General features: G+C 36.2%; 1 protein-coding gene across 1 annotated transcript in view; it reads right to left on the minus strand.

Annotated features, from left to right (window-relative positions):
* The window catches only part of PIK3C2G (phosphatidylinositol-4-phosphate 3-kinase catalytic subunit type 2 gamma), a 208,027-nt gene that overhangs the window by 59,635 nt on the left and 126,965 nt on the right, over positions 1–21,427 (minus strand). Inside the window, 4 exon segments of the mRNA XM_040596857.1 lie at positions 12,031–12,200; positions 14,905–15,041; positions 17,155–17,284; positions 19,440–19,532. Of these exon segments, the coding sequence (XP_040452791.1) occupies positions 12,031–12,200; positions 14,905–15,041; positions 17,155–17,284; positions 19,440–19,532 (530 nt within the window).

Genomic DNA, 21,427 nt, shown 5'->3' on the forward strand with positions numbered 1-21,427 from the left:
CAGGGCTGGATGTCTGTGTATAGATGCAAGAAGTTCCTTCTGCTTTCACAAACTCGTTTAGAATATAAAAATATAGAAAGGGATAGTGTAAAAAGTACTCCATCAAAATTACAAACAGCCAAGCCAAGTCACCATCCATCATGCATGGGAAAATATAGATCACCAAACAACAGAGGCTGTTTTAGCCTACCTAAGAAAATAAACAACGCATGCCTGCATACCCTGGTATTGCATGAGCATTCTAAATTATCACACATACACACACAAACACATGTGCAAATAAAGCTCACGTCAGTGCACAGCCTGTACTTCTATATTTAAAACAGTCTCTCTCTAACTTGTGGCACAAAGCTAAGATTGTATGACATGATGGCATTTATTCAGAAGGTATGCAATGCATACAAAGACTTGGTAATAATAACTATGAAAGACATCATTCATTTGGACATATATCTATTACATAGCTTGCTCACATGAAATTATCTAAAATATATAAATATGAAATACTTCTTACCCCAAAAAACACCCTCAAGATCACAGCTAAACCCTGTAATACTTTACACGTGAAGAATGTTCAAAGACAGATGACTTTGTTACAACCGATGGACAAAAGCCCCTTGGCTAAAAACTGTATCTATTACAACTTGCTGCCTCCATCAAATCAATGAAATGACTGGCATCAGTTTAACAAAACTGGTATGATGAAGTATTTTCAAGTAGAAGTCTTTTACAATATCTCTGTAGAGGACCAAAAGCCTTTTTTTCTCCTTTATGGTGTGCTAAAGAAATACAGAATTGAAGCATTCTTGAATGACCTCTACAGTATAGTGGTAATGTCAAGTACAATAATTTCTTGGGGGAAAAAAGCCCAATTGAGACAACTGGTGTGGCTCAAGAAAGACCGAAGATGTACGGCCAGTAAGCCTCCCAAATTCAGAAAAGTTATCTTATCAGCACTCTCACTTTTTTCTCCCCTATCCCTACCCCTACCCCCCCCCCCCCCCCCCCCCCGCCCCAACCCCTAGATGAAATTAATGAGTCCTTTGGTTTTGTAATAGAAATCAGTCAAAAAGTCAATACATCTATCAATACAGTCTGATTGAAGTCCTGGACCTTAAAGACTTATACTTTGCTATGACTGTGGCAAGGTGTTTACTCAAGTCATTCAGTCAGAAGCAAGGCTAGTTTTCTGGTGGTTTCATTCTTTTTTTCTTGTGTAGTGCTTTCAGAGTTTAAGATTTTCATGGGAATATGTTTTGCAGTTCCTCTGGAGACTAAGGATGTTTGGACGATATGTCATGAGAGGGAGGAAAGAAAGGAAACCTCAAGCAACTAAAGAGATCATCATGCAAAAACAAACTTGGGCTGGGGTGATGGGAACTTCTGGGACTTCACTGTAGACTAGAAATATGCTGCATTCCTAAAAGACCAGTAAGATCATCAGGATTTGTTATGAAACGTTAGCTGTAAACGAATTAACAAAGCTTGTAAGGTCAACAACAGTTTTAGTTTTTCATGCTATGAATCTCACGGTACAGAACATTTAAGAATGATACACTGACTTCCTTTTATATTAAGTAGGAAAAGCATGTGAGATAATCAACTACAAATGACTTTTACTCTGATCCAATCTAAACTTCCTAATAGTGTAGTTATGGCAAAGTTCAGGTCCACACAGTAATATAATATGATCAAAACATTTGTAGTCCAAGTTGTCATATGGACATAGGGGACAGCACGTGACAAACCATACAGAACTGTTTGCAAGGTAAAAATCAGCTGCTTAGCAGCGTATGTCACCATATATTCCCTGACTCCTTTAAAATCATTTCAGCAGAGTCAAGAGTGACGATAATATTCAGCGTGACTATGTGGAATTTAGATGTATCCAGTAAAATGGGAAAAGCTTTTAGGGAGTGTTTGAATGCTGACATCCTCTGCTCTGCAGCAAAAGACAAAAGCTTATTGTAGAACACAGACATAAAATAAATGAACATGAATGCTTATTCCTCTAAGCCAAGTGAAAATATCTAATCAACGTCATCACATAAATTTATAGACACAGACAAAAAAAAAAACATGAGCAAGTGTATTCCTTTCATGTATGAAAGAATGAAACAGTGAACAACTGCACAATACAATTTGTCTCAAGCAAGTACATAAAAAGCCATAAAACAATATGTCTGCAAAGGGGACCACAAGAGATACAGCATCTTCCTGCTTACCAGGACAAAATCAATCATAAACATGCTTCTGAGATGCTTATTTAGCCTGTTCCCAGAGATTTTTAGTGATAGAGTTCTTCTCCAGCCTCCCTATCAAATTTCTGTTCCAGTATCTCCCCACACAGAGGTTTTTTTTTTCCTTGATGCCTAATCTAACCTCGCTGTGCTTTCATCCTATTAATTCTTGTTCTTTCCTAAGGGAACATGAAGATCCCATCTTCTTTACAGCAGCCTCTAATGTATCTGCAGACTTATTATTTCTTCAATCTTCTGTAGACAATTGTTTCAACCTTTTTTCATATATCCTGTTTTCCTGATGTCTGATAATTTTAATTGCTTTTCTCTGGACTCCATGTAATTTCTCTGGACTCCTTATCCACATAATTCTAAAAGTAAATTTTTAAAAATACTCCAGCTGTAGTTTTACTACTTTCATGTGAAGAAAAAGGATTATTTCACATTTCACGCTTTCAAATTCAATACATTATCATAAACTCATATTCAACTTGTCTGTAGCATAACTCTTAGATCCCTTTCTGAAAAAATACCTGTCACTGCTAATCCCAACTTTCATTACAGTCAAACCCTCTTACAATAGACCTCTACTAAAAAATGAACAAATATATTCTCTATCCCATCATACTGGTTACTAATGAAAATATTGAAAGGTGTCAGTCACATCACAAACCTTATGGTATGCCACTTGGTGTACCCTTCCATCTTGGTACTGAAAGACAGGGAGGTACTTTCCATGAATGGTTGTTAAAGCAGTTCTGCGCTGTAATGAATGGTTTTATCTAGGCAGTGCCTCCTTAACTTAATGATAATGTCATTTGTGAAAGTTACAGGAGCTCTAGTAAGGCTGTTTTAACTTACAGCAAGTTATATGGTATCTGTTCTTTCTCCTCTATTTCACAAAATGATCCTCTCCTGGAAAAAATAACCACTCAAGAAAGGTGAATGCTCCAGGAGAGCTCTGCAGTGCTTATTAATCTTCTGTTCACTGTTATAGCAGATGACAATCTCTTCTCTACTCCAAGCATAGAATTTGAAAGCATAGAATCTAAATGATGTAAAAATATTTTAAGTGACCACATAATAGAGCAGTAGTTCTGAGCTTTCTATAAAGTATAAATACTTAACTTGCTGGTCTTGATGGCAGTTTTCCCTTTGACTTTGACAGTTGCTACCACTTGCAATTTCGCTGGCTTGTATTGCAAATCTATGTTCAGATTTGGTTAGCAAACTTTTCTTTTTCTATTTCTTGTAGTGAGGAAACCTTGCTAACACTTCCACAGGTACATGTCTGCTCCTGATAAGTGTAAACAGCCTCTTGCTGAGACTATTCCTTAAATCACCCAGACATGATGCATATCCATCCACATCTAAATAAAATGACAGTCTAAATCTCAATTGCCAAATAGTAATTACAATGCTATAAAAAAGAGTAGAAAAATGAATTAGAAAATTTGGAACAGCTTTCTAAAAAACTAGAATTTATTTATCCTGAGGGATTTACTCTCAATTGTATTTTTAATAGCTTTTATTTCTAGTTACAGACAGATGGAGAGTTGCCCAAACAGGGAACTCATGACTAAGCTTCAAGGCAAAAAGGACAAATATTTGAAGTGTAAGGACTAGCTATGAAAGAGAAGTACACAAACTCTGCCTGGGTATGCAGGAACAGTGTTAGGAATGCCAAAGTTCAACTAGAGTTAAAACTGGTGGTGAACATTTAGTAAAAGAACTAATAAAGAAAATATGTACCTGATGCCGGTTGGTAATTCGGTGACATGGGAGCACACCTTTGCCTCAGTCTTCACTGATGAGGCCCCCCAGGTGGTGGGCAGTGAACTAAGCATGAGCCAGTGGTGGGCCAAATATGAGCCCTGCAAGTGACGATGGCTAACAGCATCCTGGGCCAAATTCATGGGAGAGCAGGCAGTAGATGCCCTTTATTTAGCACTTGTTAGTCCATACCCTGCCCAGACAAGAAACGTGTCACTACACTGAAGGAAGTGCCACAGAAGACCACCAAGATGTTTGGGGGCTAGTGCACTTGCCTATGAGGAGAGGCTGAGGAAAGTGGGCTTGTTTACCCAGGAGATGAGAAGGTTTTCAGAAGATAAAATAGCAGTTTTCCAGTAGCTATAGGAGGTTATGAAACAGATGAATCCAGGCAAGAATAAGAGAGAAAATTGAAACATGACATTCTGAGTGGTCGTAAGAAAAATGCCTCCACTATGAGGACAATTAAATATTGAAACAGGTTGCCTGGAGAGGTTATCCTGTGTGGTTTTTAAGATTCAGCTGAACATAGCCCTGGGTAAACTGGTCTGTTGACCTTATCCCCTTAATACTTACACAGTAAGATTCTTGAATGCCCTGAGCATCCCTGGCTTAGGTAAACTACATGGTCTGGACAATCAAAACATGCACACTATTTTTATATTAACATCTATCTTTAGAGGCAGAAACATCAAGCTAGAAAGAATGTCCTGAATTGCTTAGGTGACCAAGGACAGTTCTTAAACCTTTATGGTCTTATTTATTCATTAAGTTAGTGTATGTGTATATCAACTTTGCTATTATCATTATTTCTTGCTATCAGAGCCTTAATGTTAGCTTTCCAGTAAAACCATGTGTTGGACATACCTGTATTTCGATCAGTAGTAAAAGAAATATTTCACATATTGGACTGGACTATTCTGAAAGATTTATCGGGTTTTGTCAGCAATTGAATTAGTTTCATCTAGATTTAATCATGTTTAATGGATATGGTAGAAAACAAGCTATAATCCTCACCTAAGTTAGGGGCTCTGATTCATCATCATTCTGTGAACATCTAGTTTCCCTATGTAAAGTGAGCCATAGTAACTATTTATTTGTGCCCCTTTGTCTGTACAAAGTGAAAAATGTGACTTATCTAAAATCCCTTTCATTATGGGCCAACTGAGGTCAGTGAGTTTGTAAATCATGGAGATTTGATCACACTTGGTCACATAGTATTACTATGCTAAGTGACACTATCGCTAACACAGATTTTGAAAGCAGAAGGTAGTCGTGGTTACAGTTCTTAGTGTAGACCTAGTATTTGCAGCATGTATGGCCACAGGGATTCATCTGGAACCTTACCTTGTAACAGGAAAATTGGCAAAACATGTGATGGGAAAGCAGAAACTAGTTCAAGGCATCTCTTGATGATTTTCACTCTGGTTGCACTCACTAGTTATTCTGCAGACTGACCACAGAATTTATTCACTTATGTCACAAAATGTCACCATTTTGTACAGTCAGCTGACTGTATATTTTGGAAGAGTCCCAAAAAAGTCCTCCCTGAAAAAAGAGGTATTCTGCTTTGAGAACATACATGTCTTCAACAGTTTCAAACATTGGCCTGTTGCAGCCATGTGTATCTCATATTGAGTGGTTAAAAAACACTGCTGTGTCCAGCTCAGGCACCTTCTCAGCTGAGTTAGGATCCCCTATTCAGACAGACGCATATAAAGCAGCCTGCACTCGGTCACCAGCAATCAGAGTGCATAACAATGTTAAGGTGGATTTAAATCCTTTATATATTTCATGTTCAATACCTCATTCCTGATGCTTTATACCATTTCCAAAGACTACCAAATCTTCCAGGTTTGTTACAAGTTTATTACTAACGCTATTGATAAAACACTTGAGAGTTAATTCACAAGGAGATCAGAGCAATTCCTCTTGTTAACAGAAAATGTCGGACAACTGGCTTTTGTGTTCTGACTGACCCTCAGCAGTGAAAAGATTTTAAAACTCAGACCTAAAAGTTGCCTTAAAATAAACAGACTGAGTGAAGTTACATCCCCTGCCTATTGAATATTCAGCTAACAGATCTTTTCAGTATGAGATGGCTATTTGGAAAAAAAAAAAAACCACAGTAATAGTTGCAGGAGATTTGTATATCATCAGGCAAAATAGAGAAATAAACCAATGATGAATAAATTGTACTGCAGAGAAATTCTTAGGGCAGGGGATGAAATTTCACATGAATTAAACATATCAGTATGCTTTCCAGTTGTGGATGAAGGATAAAGGCATAGTGTGCAGAACAAGCAGGAAAAGACACCAAGAACAAGCAACAGAGATTAATTTAAAAGTGCTTGATGTATACTTGGCTGCGTGTTAGAACAGCTCCCCCTGAACATAAAAAGGTATGTATAGAAAGCTTTTGGAGAAAGAGATGATACAATAAAATGTTTCTGATGGGAGCAGGAAAAAAAAATAAATTAAAAAAATACGTCTGTAAACAGTTATACTTTTAAAAGGATAACAAATGAAATCTTATAATCAAAATGGACAGTGAACATGATGTCTTTTCCCCCTTTTATTTCTGTTTTATTGCTAAACTTCCTATTGCTAGAGTCACATTCTACAAAAAGTCATGGGGCGACTAATAGAAAGAGAAGGAGGGAAGAGGAGAGGGCAGGAAGCATTCTCTGAAGCAGGAAGTTGATAGGGAGTCATTTAAATAACTCCTGTGCAGTAAATCACCAAAGTGGTGGGAGTTCTACTGGTGGCTCTGAAGGCATCAAACAATTTCTCTAGCCCAGATGATTAACATGAATACATAACTCCTTCAAAAAAGCAGCTGTTCCTGAAGATACGAAAGCAGTTTATGCCATGTTTGAAAAGCCAAAAAGGCTACTGAGAGTTGTGCCAGATGAGAACTGGATTCCAGGGAACTCAGTTCAGTAGAACAATGCACTTGGATGAACAAAACTGGATGGGGTCAAATCCATATAGTCACTGTATGGGAAAAACATTGCCTCTCTTAACTGTCTGGGTACTTTGAAAAGGATAACCAAAAAAAGTAAGGATCCAAAGTGGACAGTGAACATAATTTACTCCGATTTCCAAAAAGCTTTAGTTGAATGCCCTCCACAAGAGGCTATTACTGAAAATAAATAATCAATGATAAAGGGCAAACTACTGTCCATGCTCAGTAATTAGAGAAAGCATCAAAACTACAACAATAAACACCTACTCTTCAAGGCAAAGATAACAGAAGTGCACCTCAAGCTTACAACTCAACTTGTGATGCTCATACATTCTTAGACTCAACTTGGCTTTTGGTGTTTAATTTAGGGCAATATGAGACACTTTCAGAAGTGACGGACCTGTTGCCTCAAAAATTCAAACCCCTTGTCACCTTGGAGGTAACACTTTCACTTTTAGGTCTTCATGCATATTTCACCTTTCAGTCTTTATGCAAAGACTTATGTGCACGACTATCTTTAAAAGTCTGTATAATCTTCTCAAGAACATTAGGGCTACTAAGGTGCTTTAAATCATGAAATTAAATCTTTCCAGGATTCAATCAGAGATTTTTTGGAGGGTGGTATACAGGAAGTTCTGAAAGTGGATTGTGGCAAGGAATTAGGAGTTACCTGTTCACATAAACAAATAACTCCAGAGCAATCATTTCAGAAAAAATAAATTCAAACTGCAGAAAATGAATTAATAAATAGGTATATTGAAAATTCCTAATGAAATATTTCAGCAGGTAATACACTTAGTCCAACAGTTCTCATGCACAAATTTTGAAAATTAAAAGTAATTATACTTTAAGTTTTTAATTTCAAGTTTTAGACTCTTCCTTTGATAAAGATTTTAAATAAAATTTTAAAAGGGCAAAAAGAAAAAATTAAAATGGGAAATTCTCGAATTCCTATCTTTCTTATTCCCCACTTTTTCCTATTTTCAGGAAAAAGATGGAACACATGTAGATACATTATAGTCAAAGAATGCAGATACAACTTATTTTTCCCTGTCCGTATGCCAGCTTTTCCGGTTTAGAAAGAAATACCTGAAATTAATGCTTTTTTTTTTTTTTTTTTTTTTTTTTCCCCCCAAATGAACACTTCTAGTGAGACAGTAACACTCATTTTAGGTTATTAACACTAAAAAGTGAAATGTGCTACTTTTAAAACATGAAGAGGTATACTTTTCTACATGTTCAGAACTTGTTAAGTGCTTTTCGGTGTAGGAACACAGTGACATATGAAGAAAATGTGGGAAACATAGTTTTCCCATATTTTTTGAAACTTCCTTCAAAAAACTGGAATTTCCCAATGGAATAGTTAGGCTGCCTCTAGTAATTAACTTTGTAGAAGAAAACCAGCTTAGCAGATTTAACTTCTGGGAAAAGCATGATAAAACACAGGATTAGTTTGGCAAAGAGACAAGAGGCTCTCTGTGATTCAGATCAGGGAAAAGAAAGGCCAGTAAGTGTTTGAAATAATCAGGATGACTGGGTATTTAACATAAAAGATGGACACCTATGTTATCATAAGGTGAATTACAGTGTGCCATGAGCTGGACTACGCGGTATCTTGCCATCAGGTTTCAGAGTACACATCGTTGACCAAAAAAATATAGACAACAGTGCTGGAAGTGACTGGTAGTGCAAAGGATGAGACTGCTGAAATTAGGATTAGTTCAGTTAGCACTGGATTCAAATAAATCTCATATTCCTTAATTGACCCAAGAAGAAATGTTCAAAAGGAACTGGTCAGAAGAGAAAACCAAAGCAAAGAAAGCATGGCAGGTACAATCATGAGTCAGACACCTTCTTTCATATCATTTGATGACTGACCTAGTCCTGTCTGATTATCTAGATAATATTGCACCGATTTAAATTGGAGTGGGTCTCCAGCTGATTGCCACAGAATATTCAGTAGATAAAGAATAGGATGGTTATATGAAATTAAACAAGAAATGTTTCTTCATGCAGTTTGAAATATAATTGCAGAATTCACTGCTTTAGGGGAATGTAGGGTCAAATATGGTGGCTGGATTAGAGAATGAAAAAAATACTTTATTAGTACAAAATACGTCTTTGAGCATCATAAAAAAAATAAAAATAATAATAATAAAAAAAGAAATCTCATGGTTCAGTAGGAAAGTTCCCTGTGGGACTTTGTAAATAATTCTGCTGCCAAGCTCTGTCATTATGTTATTGGTAAGATACATCATATGTCTCCCTCCAACAATTCTTCATAAAGATTAGTTCCTAGACACAAATCAAGCTGGTTATTAGTACTGTTTAACATATTTGCTGAACTGTGAAGGTACATGCAACTGGAAAAGACAAAAAGTTTCCCATTCCTCTTCCCTCTTAAACCAGTAAGAGCTGAGCTAGTGGCTTGTGTCTCGGACTCAAAACTGAGCAGATTTATTGAACATTATTTAAAGATGAGGACAGAAATTAGAAAAGTTAACTAATCCCTTGTTGGGGTGTTATACAATCGTGAATGCAAAAGTGAGCATGACTGCATGAATCAGATCAGCTTCAGAGTGTTCTCTGAAGACTCATATTGGATTTGATAGAAAGAACTGCTGCCCATGCATGACAGTGTGCAATTCTCAAAGCTGCCATGTATGCCTTTCACTTTACTTACATCAGAAGAATCACTCCATATGCAGAATACTGCAGAGAAGTCATCCTCATGAAGCTTTACGAGGAATAAGAGTTTGGTAAGCGCAAAAAGTGTTCCCTTAGAACAGAAAATGGACAGCTGTGGCAAGCAGCTTCCTAAATTCTGAAAGGAAAGACCATTTTAAACAGTTCAGACAGAGACTCCTTTTCTACAAGCCTTCATTAATTTACATAGATTTCATTTTACAAAAAATCCCACAAAGTTTGTTTTGTGATGTGTGTAAAGACCAGTTGCATGTATAGGGATTTGTATTGGATGTTTTTCATTCTCTAAAGCCATCTATAGAACTTCATAAGTATACATATAGTATCAACTGTACAAACGCCCAAGGGTCAGCACTAATAATTCTAAAGATGTGAAAGCATTATGCTGCTGTTTCATCAATATTATTTTAAGGACATGGTATTTTTGGGGGTGAAAAAATGCAAATAAAAATTTAATAAGAACTCAAATAAAAATCTAATCTAAAAAGCCGTTTAAGAAACCAGAGGCTAAACCTATCTCAGAATAACCTTGTGAGAATGAGCAGATACAAATAGCACTGAGGGTTTCGAATTTTGAGAGAGCTTGACATTTATGGGATATAGAAATGTGACATCCCTGTGTTCCTGTGTTATAAATAATATGCTGCATTTCATGAAGGTGCATACAGCTCTACATGACTACACATTAATGACTACATGACCTGTAGTTCAGTTGCATGTAGGTATGAGAAAAACTACCATTATCCCATGATGTTCATAATGTGCTGTTAAGTGTGAGTCCTAGTTTTACTAAGGAACCATAAGTGCACTCCAGGAATGGAGGTCCTAAACTGTATTCTTTCATTCCATAGTTTAAAAGCAATATACTGCAAGGAGAAACAGGAAAAAATGGTTGCTGTTTATGGAAGTGACTGTGTTTAAAGTCATTTTTATAGACTTAATAAGAACATGTAGTATGACTGAGCTGTAAAACAGTAAAATTAACATCTATTTTTATTATTGCTATGACATGATTTCTGTTAAAATTTGGTTGTAGTGTCCCCCTCTATATTTGCTTCGTCTTAATGTTCACTCTAACGAGATAATTCTTTGCTCATGTACAATTGCTGCTTGAGGAAATTCCTGTTAGGCTCCAAAAGAAGGTTTGCTGGAATGAGAGGTGCAACTCTTGACACAGAGTGCGCATGAGTATCTTTTTTTATTACTCTGTTCTGCTTTATTCTTTCCACAGCAAATAAGTAGGATTAAGGGAGCATATCTTGAATGATTGACGATAATTCTGAGCACTGCAACTAAATCTTTTGACTGCCTGGCTTAGAAGTACTTATTATCCCTATCAGCTTCCCTCATATCAATACTCCCATGCTGTTATTTCTGTCTAACACACTGTGATAGTCTAGAATTGTCAAAGGCTAGCTAAAAAAAGAAAAAGAGGAAAAGAGAAAAAAAAAAAAGAAAAAGAAAAAAGAAAGGAACAATTAGCTCAAACTTAATTCTTGGACTAGTTCTGGAAATTATCAGGAAACATGGAGGAAAGACAGCCCCCCTCCCCCTCCCCCCATCTGGTCAGTATTAGGGCTCATTTATCCATTCCCTACTCTGATGTAACAGCTTTTTAGCCCTTTGCACCTTTGCACATACTGGCATTATCCTATCTATTTTTATTCCATCCCAATTCATCCCTCCATAGTAGGTTCACATTAGTAACTCGAATACATGATCACATTATTTTATTTATATTTATCATGGGACAGTTGCATCGCAGATTGATATCACAGTCTTGTTTATGTAAAATTAGATATTTGCAAAATAGCCCCTGATCTCAGTGTGGTTAGATATAAAACTTTAAAAGATAATGAAAAAGCTTGCAATTTTACCCACAGTGGCATAATGTATTTATTCACCACGTCTATTTGGAAAATTTGGTTTCTTCTCTGAATATGGGAAGAAAGTGGTCAATTAGATATATCTGTGGGTTTGGATCCATTGCAGGAACACTCTGCAGAAAAAGGTAATGGACATCAGAATTCTTTTGGCAGAGTTCAGTCTACTATCCTGGTCACTACTGAACTACATTATTCAGATCTCTACCCAGACAAAGGTTTAGATTATATTTTTTTTTCCAAACTGAAAGGGGATCCTCAAAATCTTTTAATTCCTTTTCCAGTCATTCATATCATTTCTTAGAGGTTTTGTAAACAACAAACATATGTTGTTTTGGAAAATTCAGAAATAAAAAAAAGCATAATCTCATTTGTATTTTTTTTCATGGGAGCTGATTAAGATGTGAAATTTCAGAACATTGTTTTAAAGTTTACTATGTGCGTTACTATAGATACTAACCTTCTTATGCTTCCAAATGTCTGCGCATGGCCTAAAAATCTTCCAAAATCTATGTGGAACATGTGTCCAGCATTTGTCAACATTATGTTGTCACTGTGTCGATCACAGACTCCCAGAATGAAGGTAACAACACACCAGCCAGCGCAGGAATAAAAGAAGTTCCTTATTGCCTAGTTAGTAAAACAAAAACACTTACTGGAAATATACAGATGTATTTGTTTGTGATGCTAACAAGAAAACCAGAAATTGTATTTCTACAAATGCTATGCATGTTGCTAAAATTTTAACAGCCAGGTGTTAGCAGGAATGGTGCTTAAACAGGTAATACACAGATTTCAAAGTTACAATGCAAGAACAATTTTATTCATGAGGTTCCTCTTGTGTTTTCTGGGTACTTGGAATTCTGTGGAAAACTTTGGAAGTGAAATGTACCTACGAAAATCAAGCCTCTTGGCAGGAAGCTGACATTTTCTGTTCAACTGCCTGCATGTATATTGTAAAAACTTTTTTTTTTTTTTTGAAATTAGTTGGAAATCCAGAAATTTAACCATTTCTTTTGTAAAGAAAGTAGGTTATTTTACACCCACTGTACTGTTCTGTACCTGCATGGGTCTTTCTCCCTCCAGAACTCAATTGCCCTTCTCAAATCCTAATTAATCCACTTTCACAATATTCCAACCCAAAGAATTAAACCCCATTTTACAGAATAGAACTGCAACAAAGAAAGGCTAAATCATTTTCTTCTCGCAGCATGTGTGAATCTGGATAGCCTATGGGATCAAACCTAGTGTCATGTGGAGAGACCCAAGAGAATGATTAAACAAAAAAACAGTGTCGCAGTCATGTTTAATATAACCTACTTCTCTGGTGCTCTTTTACATGGCGGAGACCTGTACTTTCATGGTTAGTCTACTTTGTGTAAGTAGACTGGCTCATTCAGAGCTATCTCATTAATTTCTTTGCAATGTTACATTGTGGCATTGCTCTTTGCCAGAAATGTGCCCATGGCAGGTGTAGGAATACGTACAAGCTAATGATTTGCTTGCCAGACACTGGTAGCAGATTACGAGTTTTCTGCTAACTCCAGTGGGAAGTATTTAACAGCTGTGACTTCTCAGCAGAACAATCTACCCAGCCTCTTTCACACCACACGTATTCAGTGTCCTTTTCCAGAGGAGAGTTGTTCCTGATACAAGTGATTATCACCCTTCTACCCCAGAGTAGATGGAATAGCTTTTGTCTTTTAAAAATCTTACCTACTACAGTTTAAGAACTGAAAATGCAGTTCTTATTCAGAAGTCTTAACATCCTGTAAATCTAAATCACAATGTAATTAGTTTATATAGAAACCCAAACAATCCTGATTTGTGAACTTTGTGGTTTTGGACAAAACTTGCATTAGCCAAAGTAAATCACTATTTAGGCACTCAGGATTTCTCTGTACATGCAAGGTGCCACCTGCAATGGCTTATACAGATGACAGCACTGTGGAATGCTTAGGCCAGGCACAAGAGTTGACTGAATTTTATGTCTAACTGTACTACTTACTCACTCTGATGACCTTGGATAAAACACCTAAGCTTTCTGTGATTTTGTGCACCCAGCCATAAAATGAGGATATTAAAACTTATTCTGCATTACTTTTTAAAGCACCTTAGATACAGTATTGTACAAGTAAAAATTATTGAGTAGGAAAAGAGAAAGGTTTGTTCACCAGCAAGTGCAAAGTGAAGGCATAGTAGTAATTTTATGTATGTCCTATGCAATCACATCTGACTGCATTTTAGATGTTTAAAAAATTGAAAGAAAATGGGTAGAAATTTAGTTTAAAATATTCCATTTTAGTGGTAATTTTTACAAACTGCAACAGCAGCAAGAAATCTGGTTTTCAATCAGTAGCTAATAGTATCTCACTTCTCCATTGAAAGTTGGCTGCACTTCTACCATAGCACTGTAAACATACAAACTTGTAAAAAAAAAAATTCTACAGAGATCGTTCCTTTTTAACTGAATCAAGATGATATATTAGGAATTCAAATGATCTTACTGAAAATGTGGATGAATAAATGCCTGTGGAATAATTTCAGAGTTATTTAAGCTTATGAAACATATTTATGCTATACATATATTAATAAACTTTAAAAGGAGTTCATTTTCAGAGTGGTAAACACTCCAACCTCCCGTTTCAATTTAAGATTTTGGCTACTAATCTAATGTGGGCACAGAGTAGGGTTCTAAAAATGGTCCCAGCAACAAACACATTAAAATGTTTTTCATGGGCTTCAGAACATTCTCAGCCAACAAAGAATTAACAGGAAAAGTTCCTTGAGAAACCTCTTCTTCTATAAATAGAAATTCCAATTATTTTTTTGCTCATTATCATATCTAGTTTCATAAAATCAGATGCATTACATGATGTGATACGAAAAGCATGATCTTCTGTATCATATGACTAGGTAGTTTTGATAAAACAGCTTTCTAAAACTGTGGGTTACTGACATAGTAATTTCCAAATCCAGGAAATCCACTGAAACTTCGCATGGTTCATATAAAAGTATTTAGAGAGCTGACCTAAAAAATAATATTCTTTGAAGTTCAATACTTAATTTCTATTTCACCTTCTCTTCACTTTACTAGTAAATTTCAGAATATCTCTATGACACATTTTTATAGAAAATGTATTATCAAAAAACCTGGTCAAAAGCAATATCTCCTCAGAAAGAGAGTGGCATTTAAGATAATTCCCTGGGTTCTATGCATATGACTTGTTTGTCTTGTGTCTGAGTCATTTGTTTTTGCTGTCTACTGCTGTTTGGTTTCTTTTTTCCCAATAGTAAAATATGAAATGTATAATAAGCTTCTTTATGATGTTACCTCTTGGTAACTTGATTCCAGAGGATGGTGATGACGGAACCATTTTTTAATTGTGTTTTCTTTAAATGGTCCTATCAGTCCAGACTCCCTGTGGATCTTCGCCAGTGTGGTAGCATCTGGCACCATCTGTACCAATCCTAATCAAACAGAAAAGAGTTCACATGAAAAACCTTAATCTTTAAAAAGGTATGAAGACTGTCAATGCATATTGCCTGTTGTTGGATCACTCCATGCAGAAAAAATACATGCTTAAAAGCTGGTAAAATAATGAACACAATAGAAAATATAGATTATGATTGTTTTTCTCTTTCTCTTTGGAAACAAAACCCAAAGGGCACTTAGTAAAAAGTGGCAGTTCTGCAAATGATAAACACACCAATAACAATATTGTGGATGTATCTGCCTCAAGGTACCAACAAGGCCAACAGTTTAATGAGATTTAAAAGTGAGTAGAATATGTACAAAACCAACAAAAATCTATAAAAAATAGGATCAGATATTTACTATGAAATATATAAAGGTATTTATATGTTTCCTGTCTAGAATGCTACACAATTTTTTTCTGGAGTATGTGATGCTGATCACAGCTGGGAGAAAGGATACTAGATACTGCAGAAATTAGTCTGATCCAATATGACATAAACTGGGACTTTGAAGCGCAGAGAGAAGCCAAGCATTTTGCAATGCTTCACTTGAATCCTCTATCTCTACTGCATGCACTTAATTCCTTTTTTGGAACTGAGACCTGGCTTGCCAGCCTTCTGTCTCTTCCTCCATGTGTGGTCCCACAGCACGTCATCCCACAACTCTGCGTTAGAGGAAGTACTGCCTCGAACAATTTTACTTGGTGACAGGCCCCTCTGCTATACCATGCCTGGAAAGTGGCATCCTATCAGTTCTTTTCCTGCTTTTCACATTTCTGTGAAAAGTGATTTCCATGTCCCCATGACTATGAAATTATCATCTCCTATCTCGCTTGTGTGGAAAAGGTGGCCCATGGAGCAAGTCATTAGCCTAGGACTTGGAAGACCTGGGTATACAAGTCTACTTAAGCACACATTCTGTATGGCCACAGGCACGTCACTTGGTCCTTTTATCCTTAATCATTAATTGTAAATCAATTATAGTAACACTTTTGTAGCACATAAGGAAAGATGTTGTGTGGAAAATCTCAGATACGAAAAGGTTTTCTGCTGCTATAGTGCTAAAAGGAAGAGACTGTCAGGAAGAGAATATTATTTGCAGACAGTCCATGTATCTTTCTTGGCAAAAATACAATTGTTAGCGTATAAGAGAGACTATAATATTATGTTCAGAAACAATATTCTTGTATTATTTGCCTTTGAAGAAGAAGCCTTCAAGCTTTGACTCCCATCTGCACAAAGAAGGGAGGAGTCTTTCTTAGGTCACCTTAACCATCTGCCATGTGCATGAACTCATCTATACATTCTCCTAGTTCCTTCAGATCATTCATCCCCTCCAATTTTCTCTTTGTGGCTCAGAAAGCAATGATTTTTAAAATTCTTTTTATTTTAGTAGATTTTGTACAGCAGGTAATCTGCATACATCAGTCTTCTATTTGTGCAAGGATTATTTTCAGTAAAAGATTTGGAGAGTCAGTGAAAAATAGTAAGCTTATTGCTGTCAGTAAATTTCTTCAGCAAGCAATTGGTAACCCTGTTACAGCTCGCTATAACAACCATAAAAGAAAGAAATAAAGCTTTCAGATGAGTCAGGCCTGCCCTAAGCAGCATAAATTGCATGAATAATATTTCAAAATCAACCCTGTGAAGCTGTCATCACTTGTCTATAGGTACTTTCTGTAGCTACATGTATCTAGGTTCACTCAAGCATCCAGGCAGGATCCCACTGGATTAAAACTACTAGTTCTGGCTAATTTTCTCCAAAGTCCTCCTTCTGATGTGTGAAGTTACTTTTAAGAATATGGTACAAGCTGATGGTATTGAGACTTTTGGAGAAGTCTAACCTAAATTACTACAAAATTCAATGAGTTTGGTTGTAGTTCTTCTGAAGAAGCAGGATGAATAAATAAAATGAAAATTCAAGAGTAGACAAGTATGCAATTAAGGGCTTGAGTAACTGAAAACCTGAGCCTTTCTTTTTTCTGTAAGGGGGGTGATTGATAAGACACCCATGAAACTAAAAGTTAAAGGGAGGATTTTTGCATAGTGCTGTTTACATGAAATATGAATAATGTAATACAGGTAACTTTTATAATCTAAAACTGACCTTGGCCTTTTCCTGTAGATAAACACTTATAAATGATCATCTGCATATCCAGTCCCTCTTGGAGCCAAATGCTGTCCATCACTCGAATGATTTGCAGAACCAGCATATCTTGACGTAAATCATCGCCTATCTGTGAAAATTGCACAAGAAATCCAGGTTTCTCCTTCAATACCAGACAGAAATAGCTTCCTATTTCACTTGGACTTCTTTCCCCACCAAAATATCTATATTCATTTTTACAGTAAATCCCTCTTGTTTTGCTTCAAAGTCGCTGCTTATCTTCCCATGTCAGAAGAAGACAGATTAGATGGCACCCATAGGCAGAAACAGTTTTGGCAGCCACTGAGAGGGTAACAAATGTTCCTTGATTAACTGTAGCCTTTCTGCTTGCTATTCCTATGTAATTATTAGAGTTCAGCTACATTTTTAAGTTTATATAATGACACATCCCTTTTCATAAATGACAGTGTTTGTTTAATGTTAAGCTTCACAACTTGGTATTTTCAGCAGGCTGAAGGTGGATTCTGTCATTAATTTATATCTTATCCATGACATTATTCACATTCAGTTTCAAACAGTGATGCAATGTTGACTGCTCTCCCCATGGAGTCGGTCAAACAATAATCTTAGTGAAATGGGGCTTTAATTGTAGCCACAAGAAGTAATAAAGAGATTATTTTCAACCATGCCTAAGTAAATGGACCGTGGAAACAAAAGCCCTGCTTTTCTTTCTCCCTCTCCCCACCACATCTAAAATACATGTGACTTCTACTGGTATTTTTAAGTGCTTTATTCTTTTATTATGTTCTTTTTATATAAGTATTTCAATCTATAGCTATTTACTGCCATGAAATGAGTACTTGAGGAGACATAAACTCATCTTTTAAAACAAACCAGGACCAAACCAAATCTATTTTTCTTTCATTTAAAGGTAATCTTGATTCCAATTAATTCTTCTTACTACCTAAATCTGTGAAAGATCTTACTTTACTTACATTCCCTCCTTCTCTCACATAGACAGTAGGTAGACAATTTAGTACGATATCAGTGCTTATGGTTTTATGCATGTATTATCCATCATGAATAAACAGTGAAACTATAGTACAAGTAAAAGATATCTTAACAGAACCGTCTGCTGACAGGAGAAGGTGATGAAAGCTATAATACTTCTACAACAACTAGACAGTTGGTTGTTGAACGTTACGGGGCAGGGGAAATGCTGTCTAGGTAGAACCAGCACAAATGTTTATATGCCCCATGAACAGGTATTTTGTCAAGTTGTTCAGGTAAGCAAGAACCTGTCTATTTAATATTGACTTTCAGATGAAATAGCGTAAGAACCAGGTATCTAAGTGTTCAGAAAAGCTTAACGTTTCTAGCCTCCCCATAACATGCCTGGAAAGCATACATCTCTTTCTCAGAATCACAGCTGCTCTAAATTTCATTTTAACTAACTAATTTCAAGACAATCTAGAAATTTTTTACCCTTTTAATAATTTTTTTTTAGAGTTCTGTTTTGGAAAACAATACTGTAAAAGATCTAGGAATAATGTCTTTCTATTTTTTGTATCCATCAGCTATTTTATGAACTTCAGTGCTGTCTAAAAACAGTATCCACTACTATGGAAGACTTTTGCTTTTTTGAAAGAGAAGCAACTTTAAATTGTATATATTTTCTTTTGTGGATAGACACAACACTGTTCTGAACTCTGAAGTTTTTCTAGGTGTCAACTGGAAAATAAACCAGAGTTTATTTTTGCAGTCAGTTCCTCCAGCTCCAGAGAGACAGCACTTCTCTGCTGTCTGCTTCAGCTCTCTCTTCCTCAGCCCATTACACCACACCGGGCGATAGGAGCTGGTTAAGTTCTGTGTAGCAAATGCAGCCTCTAACACTCCGGTATTTTGGTTTGTTAGAGACATATGGACAAGTCTAATGGATTCAGTCATTCTGAACTATCTTTTGCCTGAGACTTGCCCTCTGACTTCAATGTGGTAAATAAACTAGGTTTCAAATATAAACTTCATATTTTAGCCTGGTTGTCTCCACTAAGAAAATAAATAAATTGAAACAAGTCATTTGATTCTTTACTGATCAAAAAGTTGATACTTCAATGCATTGCCTCAACATATCCCATTAAAAGCTCTAGTGTCAAAAATAATTGAGAAAAGTGAACAGCAGAGCCAAATCAAACATTCTCAAGCTAAAGTTTTAAAACATACATCAGGTGAATTTCAAATCAATGTTTTCCATACAAAAGGAGTCGAGGATTAGAGGAAGAACATACCTTAAAAATTACATTGATGTTTCCACTTGGAGCATTTGCATTGATGAAGGAGATTTTTAATGGAAAAGCATTGGACGTAAAATATGAACATGACTTCAGGGAAAAAAAAATGAGAGAGAAGAACAACAGTGTCACATATACAAAACATCAGGCTAATAAAATACCTCTGCTAAAGTTAAATACTGCTCAGTAGTACTGATAAAAAAAAATAATTCTTGATATTATTGATTGTTTAATTGGGTCAGGAAAATGAGAAATTCTTTTTCCTGGACAATTTGTTTCACTCAATAACCAGATTATATGAACAGATAATATTTTCCATACTAATTGTTTTTCATTTCTACCCAGGCCTATTAATAACAAACTTTGGCTGGAACTGAGTAGACAAAGTACATAAGACTGATCTAATGAGACTCTGTAAAGCACTGAAAAGCCTTTGGTCCTATTATTTTCTGTAGAAAAAAAATATTTGCCCAATTATACAATCTTTACGGAAGCAAAGAACCTGCTAATTTCTTTATTGTCCTCACTCTGGCTAAGGATACAGGAAATTCTGAAAATCATAATCTATTTTATGTGGAATATATCTTAATTAAACATAAAATCTGCTTTCTCATGCCCTACAGCTCCTTCCACCTGAAGACCCCAAAGAGCTTCAAAAAGCATTAATGAGCCAAGTGCTGCAAATCCTGTTTGAGTGGTATTATAATCATCATTAAAACAAAAAAAAGGGGAGGGAGGGGGGGATGACCCACCAAAAAAACTACCAAAGACGACGGTAAATTAATGGCCTAGTTTCTGGAAATAATGAGTGTCCCACAGGAGCTACTGCTGTCCTTACTGGCTGGAGTGCGATGGAGGCTAATTTGAACAAAAACACCACTAGACACAGCTGTCTCTTGCTTTTCATCTAAACATCTCAAAGCATGGTACAAGCATGCAAATATTGTCTTACCCACATCATACCTCTGCGAATGCAATAGCTATTATTGATGATGAAATCCTGACCTCCTATGGAATTTTGCCAAATGAAATATCTCAGGAACTGCTTGAAAGGTTACTGTGAGATAATGCATTACTGACAGAGCTGGAAGCAGTGCTTGCTACTAGTAAAATCAACAGATGATACCAAGATGAAATAAATTTAGGTAATAATAAGCACTTTAAAATTCTAATTTGCATAATTATACTAACATACAGTTCAATCAAGAAGCTACATATATTTATAGCAAGATAATGGTCTATAATGTTTTAAGAGAAATAAAAAAAAAAAGTTCTCTTCAGACACTTATATTTAAACATTTTGTATCTGTCCAGCCAAGCTGGCACAGTATAAATAGCACAATTGTATGGTGAGGTACCTTTCCATTAGCCATTATTTCCAAAAAGCCTGAAAGCAATGAGAAGCAGCAGGCTTCAAATTCTTCTGACTTATATCATGCACAATTGGCCAAGCCTGCAGGGTGCTGGAAGACCTCTGTTCTCAGAGAGATCAAGGCTGAATAGCAATTACTTGGAGAATCACAGGTCAAAGGCAATTGAAGGGATCAGCACCTCTTAGAATCAGGTCCACTGTGGATAATGAGCCAGAGAACAAAAATAGAGCACAAATAGCTGTAATTAGGCAGCTATAACTGATAATATATAGGGGTGTTCAGGTTTGTTTTCTCTTGCTGCTGGGTACCTTGTCCTTCTCCAGAGATGGAAGAGCTTATTCCTGGCATAACATTTTTATGAAAACATTACTAAACAATGAATTACTAAGTCTTAGTACTGTGGTCAAAGTAAAGTCAAGTAACACTAAAGAGCACTGTTGTTTCCTTCATTCTTAAGTAATTTTTAATAGGGTTCATAGACACAGGTAAGTTGCTATGAATATTTAATATTTTAGCAACTCTCAGTCATGTGCCTAGTCTCACCTCAGCAAAAAGCAAGCTAGCTGTAGGCTTCTAGCTGCTCCCATGTGTGGCAGAAGAGAGTCTTAGATG

The sequence above is a fragment of the Falco naumanni genome, chromosome 5, assembly GCF_017639655.2.
Source record: "Falco naumanni isolate bFalNau1 chromosome 5, bFalNau1.pat, whole genome shotgun sequence".
NCBI lineage: Eukaryota > Metazoa > Chordata > Aves > Falconiformes > Falconidae > Falco > Falco naumanni.